This window comes from Ambystoma mexicanum, chromosome 6q, assembly GCF_040938575.1.
Source record: "Ambystoma mexicanum isolate Mex_15411 chromosome 6q, UKY_AmexF1_1, whole genome shotgun sequence".
Taxonomy (NCBI): domain Eukaryota; kingdom Metazoa; phylum Chordata; class Amphibia; order Caudata; family Ambystomatidae; genus Ambystoma; species Ambystoma mexicanum.
In genome coordinates, this window is record NC_090937.1 from 819,520,964 (window position 1) to 819,539,484 (window position 18,521).

At 44.3% G+C, this 18,521-nt stretch overlaps 1 protein-coding gene across 13 annotated transcripts in view; it reads left to right on the top strand.

The window, feature by feature from the left end:
- Positions 1–18,521, top strand: part of RAPGEF2 (Rap guanine nucleotide exchange factor 2) — a 1,671,940-nt gene that overhangs the window by 1,373,503 nt on the left and 279,916 nt on the right. For all 13 annotated transcript variants that reach the window (XM_069631345.1, XM_069631346.1, XM_069631352.1 and 10 more), the window contains 2 exons: positions 6,661–6,838; positions 17,568–17,704. In XM_069631345.1, the coding sequence (XP_069487446.1) occupies positions 6,661–6,838; positions 17,568–17,704 (315 nt within the window). The remainder of the gene's footprint in view (positions 1–6,660; positions 6,839–17,567; positions 17,705–18,521) is intronic.

The window sequence follows — 18,521 nt, forward strand, 5'->3', positions numbered from 1 at the left end:
ATGCACCAGACCACCAGCATCCTAGCTATCACACTGGTGGGTGTGTCATCATTGGTCGCCTTGCTTGCACCTTCCCCCTCTTCCAAGCCATATTCCCCCTGTATCCTCTCCTCCCCCTCCTCAGTTGCTTGCGCTCTGCAATGGTACCCGCATCAGAACACTGATTATGGCACTGTCGATGGTGACACTACAGATGGGGGATGAGCTTCCTCCTCCCCTGTTCATCCATCAGTGTGGACCTGACAGCCATTTTTTAAAGGCTCACCCACCAGGAAGGAGCAGTACCCAAAAAAGAAAGGAGCATCTAAAGGGCCTTCAACTACAGCACTCGCAAGCAATATGCAGAGTGATGAGGGTACTTGGTCGTTTCTACAGGCAGCTACAAATACTGTGATGGGGCAGAGGGATTGAGAGCCAGCTGAGGATGTATGTGCATATCGTAGTAACATGCATCACATACTTCTACTGACACTGCAGGACAACCCTGTGGTGGATTCCATCAGCTCTACATTGTATACCCCAGCAGAGGGATCCCTTGCCGGCAGTCACCAATGTAGAGCTCAGCATATTGCCAGGTATACACTGAAATCAGCATCAGGATAGAGAAAGTGCATCAAGAAATAGCCTGCCCTTTTGTTAAATTGGGCTGTGAGGGTGTTGTGAGAGAATTGATACATTTAATAAAGACACTGTAGCATCTTGACAAAGGACTCCAGTAGTCATTTTGGTTGTGTCAGAGTTTATTGGTTATGTTAAGTTGTCTTATACTTCACACCATTACCATTGGCATAGTCTCCAGGTGCTCACGTGGTTCTGCAAGAGGTAGGTTGGTGAGGGCAGAGGGAGTAGGGTAGAGTTTGTGCTTTTCTGTTGATGCTTGTAGAACCAGGAGGAACTGGCGCCTCGACGGGTCTGGTTTCTAGGTGTGTTTAGATGTGCGCACTGAGACTAGTGTGTCCGGATGGGTAGCATCCAGTGATTGGGTGCCTGTGTGCAGCAGTTTGTTTCATGGTGGATGTGTAGATTGTGTTTGAGGGTGAATTAGACTGATCCAAGGATTATATGATGTAAGTTTGGGTATGCTGGAGAGGAGATGGAAATGGGGGTTAGTAGTTGGTGGCTTTTCTTTCGTCCCAATTGGTATTGCTGGCAGTGTCCATTTTGTGCTGGTCATTGGGAGATGAATAACCATGTTTTCAGTAGTTTTCTGAAGGTGAGGTGGTCTTCTGTCCTAATTTCCTTCACTATTGTCTTCCATAGATTAGTAATTAGACGAGAGAATGCGCTTTCTCAGAATGTCCTTTTTGTCGTATTGTTTAGTTTTGATTTGGGGGTCCTTGTTTGATTTTAGGTCTCTTCCTGGTTAGGAGCAGTTGAAATTGGTCTGGAGGAATTCGGCTCCTTGCCAGTCTAATTAGTTGTGGGCAATGCAGAGGGCTTTGAATTTAATGTGTTTTTTTACTGGGAGCCTACGTAAGCTTCTCATAGCTGGTGTAATATGGTCTCTTCTATTTAGTTTTAGGAGCATCCTTGAGGCAGTGTTTTGGATGTGCTGATGTTTTTTGGTGAGCCGTTCTGTCATTCCAAGCTAGAGGCTGTTTGCATAGTCGATTCTTGATGATAATAGGGTGATGGCTGTGAGGGTTCTATGTGGGAAGGAGAGGCAGGGGAAGCATCCTTCCAAGTAGTCTCAGGAGGTACAAGCATTTCTGTATAATAGCGTTGACTTGTGGTTCCAGTGAAAGTCTGTTGTCCATGAGTATTCCAAGTTTTTTTTTACCAAGTTCAATTTCTCCGGTTGGGTTCCCATGCCAAGATGCCAGTCTAGTTGTGAGTTGATTGCGCTGTCCTCTGGGAGATAGATCATTATTTCAGTTTTGGCTGTGTTTAATTTGAGATTTTGTTTTAATCCAGCTCTGTATGTCAGTGAGGCAATTGTTGAGGGTGTTGCTTGGGTCTTGGGTCGTGACTATCTTGACGTTGACTTGTGCGTTATCTGGTAGTTGCAGGCGGTCAGTCTGTTGTTCGAATGCTTTTAATCAGGGGACATGTACATGTTGAAGAGGGAGAGGGGAGAGGTTGGAGCCTTGTGGCACCCCATAGACGGTGTTTTTGGTGTTTGAGGTAAAAAGCAGTAGGTAGGTTTTTTCAGTTCGATTTGTGAGGAACGATTTTAGCCATTTCAAGGCAGAGTCTTTTATACTGCATTTCTCCAGTCTTTCGATTTGTTGTGTGATTGTGTCGCACGCAGCGAATATGAACAGTAGTAGGAGGGCAGATTGGGTGCTGTTTCCTGCATTTATTTTTAAGTCATGCCTTATGTATAGGAGTGCCGATTCCGTTCCTCTCATGTGGCTGAAGCCGACTTGTGCATGGCTGAGTTTTCTGTTCGATTCTACATAGCCAAGTAGAATTTTGTATGCATGGTTCTCCAGTATTTTTTCACCGGGCAGGGCAGTTTGGATATAGGTCTGTAATTACTAAGGGTCCTCCTCGCTTTGTTTAATTTTTTTATCAGTGGCTTGATGTAAGCCAGTTTGAATGATTTTGGCACTATTCCCGTGTTTAGGGATAGGTACATCAGAAGCCTTCAGTGTAATGGTGGGCTGCTGTGGTTGAGGACTCTTTTGTAGATGCTTGGGGGCAAGGGTCGCTTGGAGATGTGGCAAGGTTGGTGTCCTTTATTAGTGTGGAGAAAACTTGTTTGTCTTTTGGTTCAAATCGGACAAGTCTTTCTGTGTTTGGTGGATCGCCCGGTGTCAATGGTTCTGTGGTTGTGTTTATATTGCACGGCTTGCGTCAATGGGCTGTTGGATTGTTTAAATTTTTGTTCTAAGGTAGTTGGTGATGTTGTATACTGATTGTGATGGCGTCTTTGTTGCAGGATGTAGGGTTTTTGATCTCTTTGATGATTATGAAGAGTCCTTTTTACAGCTTTGTTGCCGATTGGATTCTTGTGGCGTAGTATGTTTTCTTTGCTTTGGGGGCTGCCGATTTGTATATTCTGAGTTGTCTTTGGTATTTTATTTTGTCCAGTTGATTGTAATGGTTTCTCAATATTTTTTTGCAGTTTGTTTTTTGAGTTCTCTCAGCTCTTCAGTGAACCAACTGGCTGACCTCTTTTTTTTGCTATGGCTTTGAATGATTTTGCTGGTGCTAGTTGGTCTAAGGCCTTGGTGATCCAGGTGTTGAGTATTTTATTGCTAAGTCTGTCTGAGTCTTTCAATGAGGAGTGGTTGAACAGTTAAGTTTGTGCATATGTTTTTTGAGAAGAAATTCTTCGTTTTTCCCCCACAACCATGCTGTCTCATGCATCACCCTCAGAGCCCATTGTGGCGTTGCCTTCTCTAAGCACTGTAATTCTAGTTTGTATTATTACCCCGTTCAATGTTACGTAGTGTATTGGCCACAGAAAGATGAAAGGGTGCGTCAGTTCTGCCACATTTCATACCTGTAACTCCATGTTATGTGTATTAGCTATGAGGCAAGAAGTTAATTTGCTGTGCTTGTCTACATACTATAAAGAAATGCTTATTTATATAAGACTGTTTATCTACTGTACCTAGTCTAATCAGACGGCTTGGTGCAAGGTGATCAGATGCAACGCTTGTATTGCAAGTTGCACTGGATACAATCTGGAAAACCAACACAAGATCCAGGATCCTGCATTCCTCTTCCACGTTCTTGATGTATGCGATTATTTCTTGTGAATCTGTTACTTACAGTATGTGTTGAGGGGAGAGAACAATGCCAGGAGAGAGAATCCACCCACTTAATTTAAAACACCCCCACAGGACAATTTTTGGGCTAAACGTGTATCCAATAATGATTAAATGTCTCCTCTCTAATCTGGAGACTTTTTAGAAGACGTCGTCTTAACGGGTGCTCTGTGATGCCAAAAGGCTTCTCTGATATGCTTTACAAGACTTATTTTTTGTTAGGGTAAATAATATCAGATGCCGATAAGATTAGTTCTTTTTACTTTTTGTTTTACTCAATTACTTTATAGCACATGGGAGACTTTGTTTTTTTAAAGGCCATGGGTTCCCTATTATACATATGTGAGCCTATGTGCTACAGTGAATTTACATATACTTACAATTTGCATTATTAGGGATGTAGCTCTTTTGGGTGTCTCGGTCAGCACTGTTGGGCACACTGGTAGCATTGCTTTCATTATGTTAATGACATTCCAGCCCTGGGGAGAGGGCTGTGACAGGTTTTAGTGACCCAAATCCGAGTTTGGGCCTGACGCGAAGGTATCGCTCCCTCCCCATGGCTGTAATGCCATTGTAATGTGGCTAAATCACAAAACGGGTTCAAAACACAGGTTAAGAAAAAAAAACAGTTGCAGGAAGTGCTCATAGTCTTGCAGGGCACATTGCCCCCCTGGAATGTTTGCTATAGGAGACACTGAGCCTTGAGGGGGGATGTAGAGAAGAGAGAATGTAGAGCGAAACCTCACACTTTGTAATGGTGTTAAGGTCCCTTGCAGACCCACCGTTTACAATGACCCACCAAAATTTGAATGTTACCATATAGCAATGATAACCCTTTCATGGGCTTAGTTTGGGCCTATGACTTGGATGCTGGGCTGTTTACTATTGGTGAGGCCCATGGAATTAGTTATTGCTATTGGCATCCAGAGGCAAACCAATAGGGTGTTTGGAGCAATGGAAGACAGAAATAAAAGGCTGCTGTTAGTGCGTAACCTGGGAATGCTGACACACATTCTCACCAAACATGGCTGCCTTGGAAATGGTGGCTGTGGCTCTATGCATTGTGAGTTGAGTAGCATTGTGGTGGTGCCCCAACAGGGTGAGGTAAGTGTTGGACCATGGAGGGTGATGGCTGGCGGAAGGCAGGGATGCGGAGACACGGTGGGGTGGTAGGCAAGATGACTAGTGGATGCGTGCAGCTCACAGCCTTCTCTGAACCCTGGCCTGGATCCTGGGATTCAGCCCTGGTGTGGAGCAATCGGGCAGGCTGGTGCACCTGCCGAGGATGCTAATGACAGAACATGTATGCTCTTGGTGCCTCGATACTGGGCTGGTTGTGCACTAAACCATTTCAAGTGCCATGTCTCATGGTTGTTGTGATCTTGGACTGAATAGTAGAAAATGGATGACCACTGTACATGCACAGTGGTGATTTAGGGAGAGCAGCGTTATTGTAGGCTATACTGAGGTGGGGTCGTTTAACTCATTTTTTGGATACTGTTGTTCACTAACTGTATGTTTTTCCTTTAAAGAAGTTCTGGTTAGACCACTAGGCAGCACTAAGGCAGGTGGCACATCTGCAAACAAAAGTGTCTCTTCAACTGATTAAATGTTTAGTCTTAAAGCCAAGTTCTGGAGTTGGGGCTGATAAGGAATGTTCTCTCCGTATTACTGAATCCAGGGAAGCCAAAAGCCCATGAGTGAGCACTGTATAGAACACTGCCCCCCGCCCCGCAGTGATCAGCTGTCTACAGCACACAGAAACGTAACTTCTGAGCTCAAAGGTGTCTTTGTTTTTACATTTTTACAGTAGTGAGGGAGTAACAGGGTGTGGCAATGATCTGTAGCATGTCCCTCAAGGAATGTGAAATGGTAGGTGTTTAGAAAGGGGAGGGACTGGGGAAACGGTGGCTGTAAGCAAGCAGGGTGACAGCATGTTATGCTACTATGCTTTTGTTCTGCACATTCTCACCACAGTAGCATAGTAATGATTTCACTGTTTCTTTAAGTCTTGACAGTGACTCTTGACGAGTAAGAAATGGTGTGCTTGAATGTATGTGATGGAGAGCTGAAGGGGCAAGTGACTTTTTATGCTTGGCTAGTAGCTTTCAACCTGAAATGTGTACCCCTGGTAACACTCTTTGAACATATAACTATAACAATGTATATGATGTCAGGTTGGTTTATTATGTGTGTGTGCACGTTTAAAAGTTATTTTAGACCCATGTTTTTTCCAGCCTATTACTTTCACTTAACTACATTGACTGCACCACTGTCCCTGTCCACACCGGTCCTTGGCTCACCGAGTTGAATCCTTTTTTCCCCTCCATTTATAGCACCTCTGTACCCTGTTTACCTCGTGACATCTTGCCATGTCATGATTCTTGTTCCTCGCCATCCAATGCAGGGGTTCTTTGTGGATCTAACTAACATAGTCGTGTAGTAGGTTTTGTAGTATCAGTAACGTTTGATCATTCTGTTTCATAAACCTCGATACTGTATCTTTAAAAAACCAATACGAATAACTTTAACCTCTGTTGCTCAACTTTTTTGATGTGGCATTTTGATTTTTATTATGTTACATGTTATTCGGTGGTTGCTGAGAGGCAACCTGTACTACATAAATATGCCCTGTGTCCTAATGGTCTACTGCACATATTGCCATCTAGTGTTCATGTATCTATATCTGCTTAATGGCATTGCAGAAAAATGCGGCTTGAGATATCTGACATTTTTTTTACCATCATAAACCACACAGTTATCGTTACACGTGTGGGATCTGTGGTTTCCTTTTGAAGGCCCCACTTTTAATAAAAAGAAAAGTTCAGCACTTTGTTACCCTATGTGTTCAATTCAGTGTACACACTTTGTGTCAACAATGTATTAGTTGCCAAGCATGGCATTGAAATGTTTTATGAGTAATGTGTGTGTTTTTCTCCAGGCCACTGAAAGTGAGGCCGGTGATATGGACCTAAGCGGGCTGCCGGAGACCGCTGTGGACTCCGAGGATGACGATGACGAAGAGGACATTGAGCGTGCGTCAGATCCCCTGATGAGCAGAGACATTGTCCGAGATTGCCTGGAGAAGGACCCTATCGACCGTACGGATGATGACATCGGTAAGTGCGCCTCGGACAGGGGTCGGCAACGTGTCTCTCCAGATGTTTTGGACTAAAACTCCCATGATCCTTTGGCAGTTTTAGTCCAAAACCACTAGAGAGCCAAAGGTTGCAGACCCCTGGCCTAGGATGATGTGATTGTGATGCTGTGGTGCAAAGGCTCTGCCACTGAATGTCCTCTATCCCCTCTGCTATTTGTTATTGCGATCGAACCCCTGGCTGCTGTACTTAGAGATCACCCGAATATAAAAGGATTATCATGCTGGGGGTTGCAACAAAAATTGTGGCTATTTGCAGATGACTTGCTACTAGTACTCAGGGAATTAGATCAGTTTTTGCCTACTCTCATGGAAATTTTGGCATTGTTGCACAAGTCCTCCGGATACGAAATAAATTGGACAAAATCGGAAGTGTTACCCCTGGTACCGTGCTGTAGTAAACGGTTTATAACCGATCTGGGATTTAGATGGTGCCCTGATAAAATGAAGTATCTGGGGATCTGGATTACTCCAAAAGTCAATGATCTGGTGAAGATAAACATGGATGAGGTCTGTTCAAACTTTAAAAATGATTTGGAACGATGGGGCCTTTTAAATCTTTCATTATGGGGTAAGGTTAATGCTTTAAAAATGGTGTCGATCCCTAAGATCAACTATGTCCTCAGCATGACTCTGCTAAATGTCGATAACAAATTTTGGAATGAGTTGGATAGGCTTATCCAAGGCTTCTTGTGGGATGGGAAACCCCCTAGATTGAAGTTGTGAAGTTGCAATTACCTTTGGATAAAGGTGGAATGGGGGTGCCGAACTTTAAGGTGTATCATCTTGCCTACATGTGTGACTATTTGGTTAATTTCCTAACGCCGTCACCTGATGAGTGGATTGTGGCGGAGACGAGCTATAATGGTCCTCTAACACCAAGGGCGATGTTGACTACAGAGTCTAGAACGAAATGTGTGAAAGATCCATTGACGGTTTGTCTGAGAAACTCATGGGACAAATTGAATAGATTACTGAATGTGAATGCATTTAAAGATCCTGGGGCATCGATAAGGATGAATCCTTCCATTAAATTGGAATACAAAACTTTATTTTGGCCGAATGGTTTTTGGGGGGAGTTAATTGGATTGAAGATCTCTTTAAGGAGGGAAAGTGGTTGAATATAAGAGAAATACAACAGCAATATAGTATTGAAAATTTCAGAGCCTCAGAATACACGAAATTAAAAAATGCTATTGGAGAGATTGATGTGAAGGCTAGATTTAATCTGACTATACTCACAAGAGAGCAAAAGGATGGGGAAGGTGGTCTAGCAAGCCGAGTGTACAAAGTAATTGTGAACGAATATAAGGGAAATGACTTGTTGAGAGATGAATGGAGTCGCAGAATTGGATCTGAAATTACTGCGGAATCTTGGACGATAATGAGTGAAAATGTTAAACTATGTTCCTTGGGATTGACTGAGAGGTCGAGACAAATTAAGATCCTTAATCGGGTTTATTGGACCCCCCAAAGGTTATGGAAGAGAGGTCTGAAAGATGATCCAGGTTGTTGGAATTGTGTTCATGAGAGTGGTACATTGGAACATAGGTTGTGGGACTGCAGGAAGGTGCGAGAATCTTGGACGGAATTAGGGGAGATCTTCGAGAAGGTTTTCAATGAGAGGATTGAGCTTGATTTTCAAACACTGATCTTGGGTTGTGATGATAACTTGTTAGATCTAACACAATGCCATAAGAAATGGTTATATAGAGGTGCCATGATTGGAAAAAAAATCATCTTAAGGAATTGGAAAACTGCTACTACCTTACACAAAGATGTTTGGTTTCATGAAATGCATAGTCTGGCTGATGTGGAACAGTTTTTATACAAAAGAAAAGACAAGAAAATGCTATTTAATAAAGATATGGGGGAGATTTCTTTCAATATACTGAAAATGACAATTGAATATGTTCGGATGTGAATTCTACGATTGGGGGGTGGGGTGGAATTTGTGTTCAGTGATTTATAATCTTGTATATAGTTTATTTTTGTGTTACCTTGATGTTTTTAATGTGTTGTTGTATTGTTAAAATTGAAAATAAAATGGAAAAAAAAAAAGAATGTGTGCAGCACAGAAGCGCACTGCCTGTAAAGCCATCTACTCACCTGGCCCTGGTGAATTATGATTGCAGAGGACCTTTGGTTATTCACCAGTAAATTATACGCCTTGTTGCTTTCTGCCAAGGTTTCCTCTTGTCCTGCTTGTTATTAATGCAAATATTTAATTATCCCGCTCCCTTTGGAGACAGCATTTGATCAATTTGAAAAGCTGTAAATCCCACGGAATGCGGTCTCCTACACGATGCTGGATTGTTTCCTGTGGAGGGTGAAAGAAGCAGGCATGCATGCCTATCTTTGTAGCATATTAATACACTTGGAATTACTGTGCATTCAGAAATGTTCTTATTTCTTCAGTCGGAAGCTAGATAAGGGACTGAAGGATTGTTCTGCACCAGAACACCTCAAAAGTCAAGTGGGCAAGAAGGTGCCTTGCTAAAGCGCACACTCTCCAACCACTGGGCTTTGCTGAAGGAGATGAATGCCTGCAGTAGTGTATGCGTCAGTTGATTTTGCCTCCCCAGGAAAGGATTTGGCGTTAGCGGGGCAGCTCCTCCCTGCAAGAACATGTCTCACACGCTTCTCACCTCGGTTAGATAAATTCAAAGACTGTGCTTTGTAGGGAATGCATCCTCAAGGCAGTGAAGATGACTTGAGTAAAAAATGGCAGTGAGAGTGAGGAAGTACCCTCATATGTACTTGATTTGGAATCTTTTCCTGTTATGCATAGGGCTCCATTGCATGACGAAAGCCGATATCAAGCACAATGCAAAGTGGAATTGACAAAGCAGAGCAGTTTCGGGAGAAGGAGAAAGGGAGCAAAACAGAAGCACCCATTTAAGAAACAGTGGGAAAAAATACCCGGCACATGGACAAGATTATGCTGTTAATGAACGTCGTCTAACAAAAATATTATGGAAAATATCTGCAGCTCAGTATTGTCAATATCTGTAGCCTTAATCCTGGTAATAAAGCATTGTATTATTTGCAAAGCTGGGCTTGAATGGCTAGCTACGAGTAAAAACTGTGGTGCTTGCTAAAGACAGATTAAGAAGCATGCCAGGCAAAAGAAAGAGTAAATGGGAGGTGTGAGGCAAAGTTGGGAGATTGTAGAGAGTGAAAGAGGTAGTATGATGAGGGCAAGTGGGAAAGATGGAGTGTGGCTGGGAAGCAGAATGTGATACATGGTACAAAGAGAGGCGATCCAAGAAGAGTGAGGGAGAAGGGAAAAGGGGGCTGAGAAAACTACTGAAGTGTTGTGAAATTTGGGAAATAAGAATATGATGAATCTGGCACAGGTCCGGTCCCAAGAAAGAGTAAAAACGTACTGCAAGACGGCCTGATATCTTTAGTCTAGATCTTCATTTCCAAACCATGGTCTGCAGTACTCTACTGAAGGGCGACTTCAGCATGCAGAATGTTGAAACATGCCGCATGGTGGCACAGCCAATGAAAACGTATAAATACGTTACTAATAGCCCCCAAAGTTCATCAGCTTTCCCCGGTATCATCTCGATAGAGTTTGATGATTTTCCTTACCTAATAAAGTGCATATGTTTTCGGGTGGTCTGAAACTCTTATCTTTATCCCTGACCCGTCAAAGGACTTCTGAATGACATTTCCCTCATAAGTTTTGGATTTGAACCCCCAGCTTACCTTAGGTTTTAATAGCTGTGTCTTCTAGTGCTTTGGACTTTATGTCCCACAATGCAAAATGAGTAATTCTCGTTCTCTATTGCTTTTGAGTCCTGGGACATAGTGTCCCTTTCTACATCGTTTCTCTTGGTATTCCATTGTTCATTTTGCCTGCGATGTTTCTAAAAACCTTTACTTCCATTTTTAGCCCCACACCGCTCCTTATTAATCTCAGTTTTCTGTCAAGGCTCCAGGAGCTTTGCACTTCAAGTTCCAGGATGCAGCACTCCTTATTAGCCTCTGCATTTCGCAACAGCCGTCCCACACTAGGACTTGGCCTCTGAGTGGCCCCCTACTGTTGCAGCATCTCCGCTGGTTCCTCCTCATCGACATTGTTTGGCTTCAAAAAGCTTCTTCGCCTCTCTAGGAACCTACTCGACTCAGTCATGCTTTTCTTTCATGGTTCTTTGATGGTGTCGACTAGGAGATTTGTAGCTGCCCCACAGGGCTACGTGACTTAGTGTTTTTTTCTCTGCATTGCATGCGCGGTTCTTCTCTGTGGCAGCACGGTCTCATCTGCTCGATGACAGCTCTGTGATTTGTCCCGGCTACTGTTGATGGCATCAGCGTCGGATATCCAGGGCCTCTTTGACACAACGGCTCAATCCATCTCACCACCACTTACTCTTTCTTACTTGTCCTCAGGTTAGAATTTGCAGGACTTTTCTACTGCTATTAGGCTGCTGCGCCTTCACTTGGCTCTCACACTTATCTGTTGCCCTTCTGGCCCGTAGGACTGCACGCAGCATTGCGTGTGCTTAGAGAGGACAGAAAGACTTCTGAAGAGGTGATGTTTTCTGCCTTTTAATGGCCGCTTCATCGCACTGCCGACACAGGTTTGTTCTGACGTTGCCACAAAGCATAGAATGCATTCAGGTCCGCGCCACAGTTAATAACCCCCCGAGTGCCGTTTTCATTGTCCTACCCTCAAATATACCAACCAGTATATGTGGTGACAGTTCCTTGAGTATTGGTTGAAAGCATAATCCGGCATCTCTTACCTCTACAATAAAAGATAAACTGCATAAAAACGAGTTTACATGTTAAAAGTGCACCTGAAGAAAAACATTTCATTGAAAAAAGTTGCTGAAAAGTAGGAACTAATGAAAATTGTCTCGCTGCTGCGTATTAGTTTGCCTGAGAAAACAGCCTCCTCTTTAGGCTCACTGTTGCGAAAGACTTTGATGTTAACCCCCTGAGCAGTCTGTGTAGAATGCGTACACGTCCTCGACACATGCATTACTGTATGCATCCAGCACTGAACTATGAATGAGTTCCTCAATAAGGCTGTAGCAATCCCCAGTTTATAGAGGGCATATTATGAATGCGCTAAACTGCACCCGCCACTCTGCTATGCATGCTGCTGCCTTGCTCCCGCCGGCCCCTCTGCTATGCATGCTGCTGCCTTGCTCTCGCCGGCCCCTCTGCTATGCATGCTGCTGCCTTGCTCTCGCCGGCCCCTCTGCCATGCATGCTGCTGCCTTGCTCTCGCCGGCCCCTCTGCCATGCATGCTGCTGCCTTGCTCTCGCTGGGCCCTCTGCCATGCATGCTGCTGCCTTGCTCCCGCCGGCCCCTCTGCTATGCATGCTGCTGCCTTGCTCCCGCTGGCCCCTCTGCTATGCATGCTGCTGCCTTGCTCCCGCCGGCCCCTCTGCTATGCATGCTGCTGCCTTGCTCCCGCCGGCCCCTCTGCTATGCATGCTGCTGCCTTGCTCCCTCTTGGTTGGTGGCCGGAAAGGCAGAGCTACCTACATCAACTTTATTATTGTCATTTAAATTTGTCCAAGAATCTTTAATCAGATGGGAATTTTTTGGGGGTTTTTTTGTGGACATTATGCCTAAACTGAAAATGGAACTAAAATTAACAAATTATATTATGTATAGCTAACCAACGTATGAAATACAGGCAGGACTATGATGGTCAGAAAATCCGATCAGGTCACAAATCAGTCAGCAAGCAATCAGTCAAATGAACTGTTTAAGATCGTTTGCGAATCCGCTACCCTAGAGTGCCTCAAATCTAGCATTTGGGCTAATTTACATACCTGCATTGCTTTGCTGTTGTAGCTCTGAATTGAGGCTGAACGTCTAGCAACGGCTACTGGATGGTGCCTGAGCAGGTGTGACTTGGCTCAAACGGCTTATTCTACTTTCACCTTTCAGGTCGAAGGGGCTTTCAAGCCCTTTTACAAACGCACCATAACCTTGCTGGTGTTTGCTACACATGCTCCAATCACAAGTCTGGCAGACTACAATGCGCCCATGATCCCAAACTGATATGCCGTTCTTCAGCCTTGAGAAAGGCTTGTCTTGTGTTGAATAAGCCATGTACGACAGACACGTTTTTGGAGTCAATGGCTTGGCATCTGGCCTTATTTCCATAAACGTGACTTTGCTGAAATGGCATATTCTGCTTCGGATTTTCTGAAACATTAAGAGGATAGCGTAATGGACTTTAATGGATAAAGATTTTTTCTTGCTGATGTTACAACAGTTTTTTTAAAGCAATTTTTTTAGCTACAATGACTTAAAATATGAATTAAAACATGTTCTGAATGAAAAACAAATCCGCCCCCATTAAAAGCTTTGAACCTAAAAGAAGGCCTGAAAGATGGAAATAAGAGGAAAACCTGCTAAATATAAATGCAGTGACATAGCTAGTAGAATTCCTCACAAAACTCACTCCTTTATCACGCTCCTCAGTGCATTCCTTCTTCAGGATTTGGGACTGGGCACTGCATTGTTTGCTAAACAATTTATTTCCACCTCCTTAAATTCCCTGATGCTGAAAAGTGCCATGCTTGCCTAAGAATATTCCCGACTGCGCCTCAAATCTGTGCACGTTACCTTTTCTTCATGAAGGCAGTCAGTTTTCTTTCGGTCACTTCATTAATGTGCCTGCCATATTCCACACACAACAAAGGCCGCATGTATGTATGTATGTATGTATGTATTTGGTTTTTGTATAGCGCCGGTAGCCCGAGGGCATCAGGGCGCTTGTACATAAAACACCGGTACTGCACGACGAACAACACGTATGATACGGACAATGGGTACAAATACTATTGCGTTGCGAAGTCTCTAAGAGAGTCCTACGTCTAAGATCTCATCTAAAAAGGTGTGTCTTCAGCATCTTCCTAAAGGCAGAGTGATTAACTTCAGACCTAAGGGATTCGGGAACGCTGTTCCACAGTTTAGGAGCTAGCACAAGAAAGGATCTGCCCAGCCCTGTTTTTAGCTTGAACCTAGGCACATGCAGGAGGCATTTTCCACCCGAGCGTAGGTTTCTGCTGGGGTTGTAGGGCACTATGTGTGTTTTCAAGTATGCAGGCGCTGTGCCATAAAGGCACTTATGTACCATGCAGAGTGTTTTGAACTTGATGCGCTCTTCTACTCTAAGCCAGTGCAGAGCACGCCTCTCTTCATTAACATGGTCTTTCCTTTTCAGATTTTTTACTAATCTGACCGCGTTGTTCTGGATCACCTGACAACTGGATAGATCCCTGGATGCGGCCCCCAACAACAGGGCGTTACCATAGTCGAGCCGTGAGAGAATAATGGCTCTGGCTATCGTTGCCCTGTTTACTTCATTAAGTAGTGGTATGATTGCTTTCATAAGCCTGAGATAGTATGCTGAGTTTTTTTGGAGGAAGTTAGTCTGGGCGTGGGAGTCGAACGTCACAAATCACATATGCTGCATCATGGTAGTGTGAAGTGACGTCAAGAGCAGGACGATCACACAGGATGGAGAGAGTCAGGCAAACATGTGGGTCAGAGGGGGGACCAAAACAGACAGTGGGGCCTCATTATGGGTCTGGCGGTAACCAAAATGACAGCTGCCTGACTTCCACAGGGCTATTCCAAGTCTGGCGGCCGGGAAGTCAGGCGCCGGCAATTTCGTTAATCCCATTCCCATAGAGTCCTATACGATTCTATGGGAATGGGACAATGGGAAAATGAAGCACTGGCACCGTTGTTAAAGGTGCCGGTGCTTCCGTGATGGACTTGCCTACCGTGAACGATGTGCCTGGCAGGGTCAGACCTGTCGGGCACAGCGGCTCCGGCAGGAAAACCCGTAGTTTGCTGGTCCGGCAACAACGGTGCCGGTTAGCTTACTGGCACCATTGCTTCCGGACCAGCAAACTTAGAATGAGGCCCAGTGTGTTGGCGAGTAGAGGAAGGGACCAGGTAATTGAGCCATGTACGGGGAGGGATGGTGGAAAGGGTTAAACTAGAGTTGACACAGCATGGAAGTTGGCTGGGGATGTTGAGAGGGCCAGAGAGAGAGAGAGTGTTATGTGGGTTCAGGGGAAGACCCCAACCGAAAATGAACGTCATCAGGTTTTTGCGGTTTGGTAGTAACCATTCCTAAACAGTGAAAATTATTGGGCAGGGAAAAAAGGTGGAACTGCACAGAAGTGGTTGTCACAAATAGGAAGGCATTCTGGGAATCTGTGAGGCGAATGCAGTAAGTAGCATCACCACACAGAACCTGTGGATGGAGCTATTCACTTTTTGCAATTGCAAACTTTGGTCAGGATTAAAGCGCATGCCTGTTTTAGAGTTTGGAAACCCTAATTTATAGGCACAGAGATGAACCGTCTGTGAGCCCCAGTGGTAATAACTGTACGTTTCTGCTGTGGCCATCCGTCATGTGCTGACTGGACGTGTAGTAAATAGTTGTGCATAATGAGGCTGTCCTTGGTGCGGCTGCTACCAGTGCTTTCAGTTTTTTTAGATGTGTGGCACGGGACTTTTGATTTCACCTGGCATGTGCAGCCCACCGGAATATGGATCCCGTGGGCTTGTATTTTGTAGTCCAGGACATGCTGTCATTAGCAGTAAAGTTATGGCTTCCCTTGTGTGCTTACTGTGCCTCCCTTCGTACCTCCCTAGCAGCGATTCTACTGATGGGAGAATTGCAAGTGTAATGTCATAGCAGTTTTTTTCAAATCAAAATAATGCCCTAAAACAGGCCGCTATCTTAGAAGCAGTCGGCAGAAGTGTGCGAAGCGCTGACTTGCTCCCGCCATCGACCTGTTCCATTGAATGCCGCATGCGGCCTGTGTTCCCGGATATCCATTGTCCTGCTGGGCTGATGGCTGAGCTGTTCAGAGGCATTCAACCTCCAACTGCGATCCCTTTAAATCTGTGTGACCTTTTGATTTCTAATTTTAGAACTAAGTCCTAGGAATCATTTTATGGGAAAGCTGCACAGGTCATGCTAGTGTTGGTATGCTACACGGACTGCAGTGGAAAATGCCAGCTACAAGGGAATTCGCTCTTCGATTTAGACACCCGACTGCTCTGCTTACTTGAATTAACAATCCAATAAATCGGTGTATTGGTGCCAAGTGATGCGAATGCATGAAAAAAGTAGGGCCACTATTAGAAATGTCACATCAAGATCACTCACTATGGGATTTGTGGAAGGAAGGATCAAATTAGACTTTATTTTTCCTAAGTCATTGTCTAAATACATTCGAATCCCCCTGTTGTATGACCATTAAGGAATACATTGAGACAAAGCAGGAGTTGCCAAACGTCCATGAACAGGTTTGGATACCTTGAAAGTACCCTGCAGCTATTGATCAGAAGGAGCAGAAGTGTTCGCCGATCCTGTTCCTCCAACCTTCTCCATCCCTCGTTCTCATCACATCCTTAATTGTGAATCCCATGGGATGCATTTTTTAATAGATATTTTCTGGCAGGACCACGCATTTCAACACTTCCAATCCCACCAATCTCTCTTTTGAGTTCTCCGTTAGGCATCCACATTTGCCCTTTTTCCAAGGTAAACTTTAATAAGCTCTCTTCTGTGGCGCCTGTTCATAGAGCACCCTTGTTTTCATGCATGTGGTGAAAAGGTATATTCAAGGGGGCCCTTGCAGAGGTTTATTTTTTTTTAATCTTACTGGGGTTTTGAAAGAGCAGGTTCAAAAAATGGGTATTCCCCTCTTGAGTCTGAATGTCTCTGGGCCCTGCTTTAGGACTTGTCAGCAAGGCATTTAAAAGGACTCTTCGTTTTATCCTCCCCTTTCGTTGCAATAAACAGGTTTTGGCATCCAAGCAATAAACAGGTTTTGGCATCCAAGCTTGCATCTACTTTTCTGCAAATATTGCTAAATAGTTGACTGTGATCTCAGAAAAAAGTAACATCAAGGTGGGCAACTGTGGCAGTGTACTTCCCCCTATCTGTACTAAGTGCTTACTCTAGATATCAGAACTGTGTGTTTACGTGTTGGCTATTTGGTGGTGCTAGAGTGCCGCCGTTAAACCAAAACTATTGCATTGGATTACAGCTAGGGAAATGGGATATGACGAGGTACACAAAGCTTGAAGGTTTTATTTGGTTATATACCAAGCCATTGATTGCCCACCTGCTTCCTGTCCTTCTCTTCACCCTCCTCCGATCTCTGAGCTAACTTTGTCAAGCAGTGACCTCAAACTTCATGCCCAAAATGCCTGCCAGTGTTATTTCAAAGCAGTCTCCCTACTGTTAAACACCTAATCGGGGCTGGAAATGTGCTATTGGTGTATTAAAAAAGTCTTAATCAAGTGTGGCTTCGGCCACTTGATATATTAGCAGTATGTGTGTCCTCCACTGAAGTCATGCTAAACGCAGTATTAGAAAAGCCAACAATTTTGGATTGTTGATAGGCATTAGATCAGGATTTGCCTGGTACTGCTATTATATGCCCAGGTACTTGCACCAGTTTACAGCTGCTACCACTAATGGACAGTTAGAACCATCATGGCACTGCTAGAAAAATGCCTATCCCGTGCCTAAACAAAAGCTAAAACTGTTGACATTGCCATTGCTGGTGCTTTTTTATGGGGAGGGGCCCCATTGGGCAAGAAGTAGGGAAATACTGTGTGGCTGTAGAGGCATAGCTCCAATTGGTACGAACTCATCGAGCTTTCTCTCTTCCAGAGCAACTCTTGGAATTCATGCATCAGCTTCCTGCGTTTGCCAACATGACCATGTCAGTGAGGAGGGAGCTGTGCGCTGTGATGGTGTTCGCAGTGGTGGAGCGAGCTGGAACTATAGTACTAAATGATGGGGAAGAGGTAAGAGCGGTTGATCTTGTATGGATTTTTTTTTATTTGAAAATTGTGGATTTGCTATCTTGAGCAAAGCAATGACACTGCTGTTCACGCAAACTAGGAACACTAAGGGATAAAACTTGGCCATAGCATTCAAAGAATGACATTACTCAGCCTGTCCTGCATTTGTATTTCACCTACCATTGATCTCGACTCCTGACCCAGCCGTGTACTCCATCTGTATTTCATCTGCATGTAACCATTGATCTCAACTCCTGATCCAGCCGTGTACTCATCTGTATTTCATCTGCATGTAACCATTGATCTTGACACCTGATCCAGCCTTGTGCTGCATTCGTATTTCATCTGTCTGCATCCATGGACTCTGATGATTTACTCAGCCTGTGCTGCAGACAAGCGTATGGGATAAAGTCGCGGTGAGTGTATACAGACTGGCAAAGCCTCACATCATGGTACGGGGAGGCTACATAAGTCATACAGAAACCATCCATTTTACAGTGATTTTGTGCTTGGAAAAAAGAAAGTGTAAACACCACCTTCTCAAATGTGCTGCAAAGTTTCTGAAATGCCACAGAAAAGGCTCATTGCTTGGCATCCTTCCCATCTGAATGTCATTTTGAATAATCAACTTCTGATATCCGATGCCCTCTATCAGTATTGCCTGCTCAGCATCTACATGAAGTATGTCACTCTGTACAAGTTTACATTCATTCTTCTCTGGAGGCACAGTACATGCTGCATGGTTTATTGGACTGTCACTCTAAACACAGGGAGTTCCTCCCCCACCCCCTGACGAAGATGTCGCACAACAAAACACTTA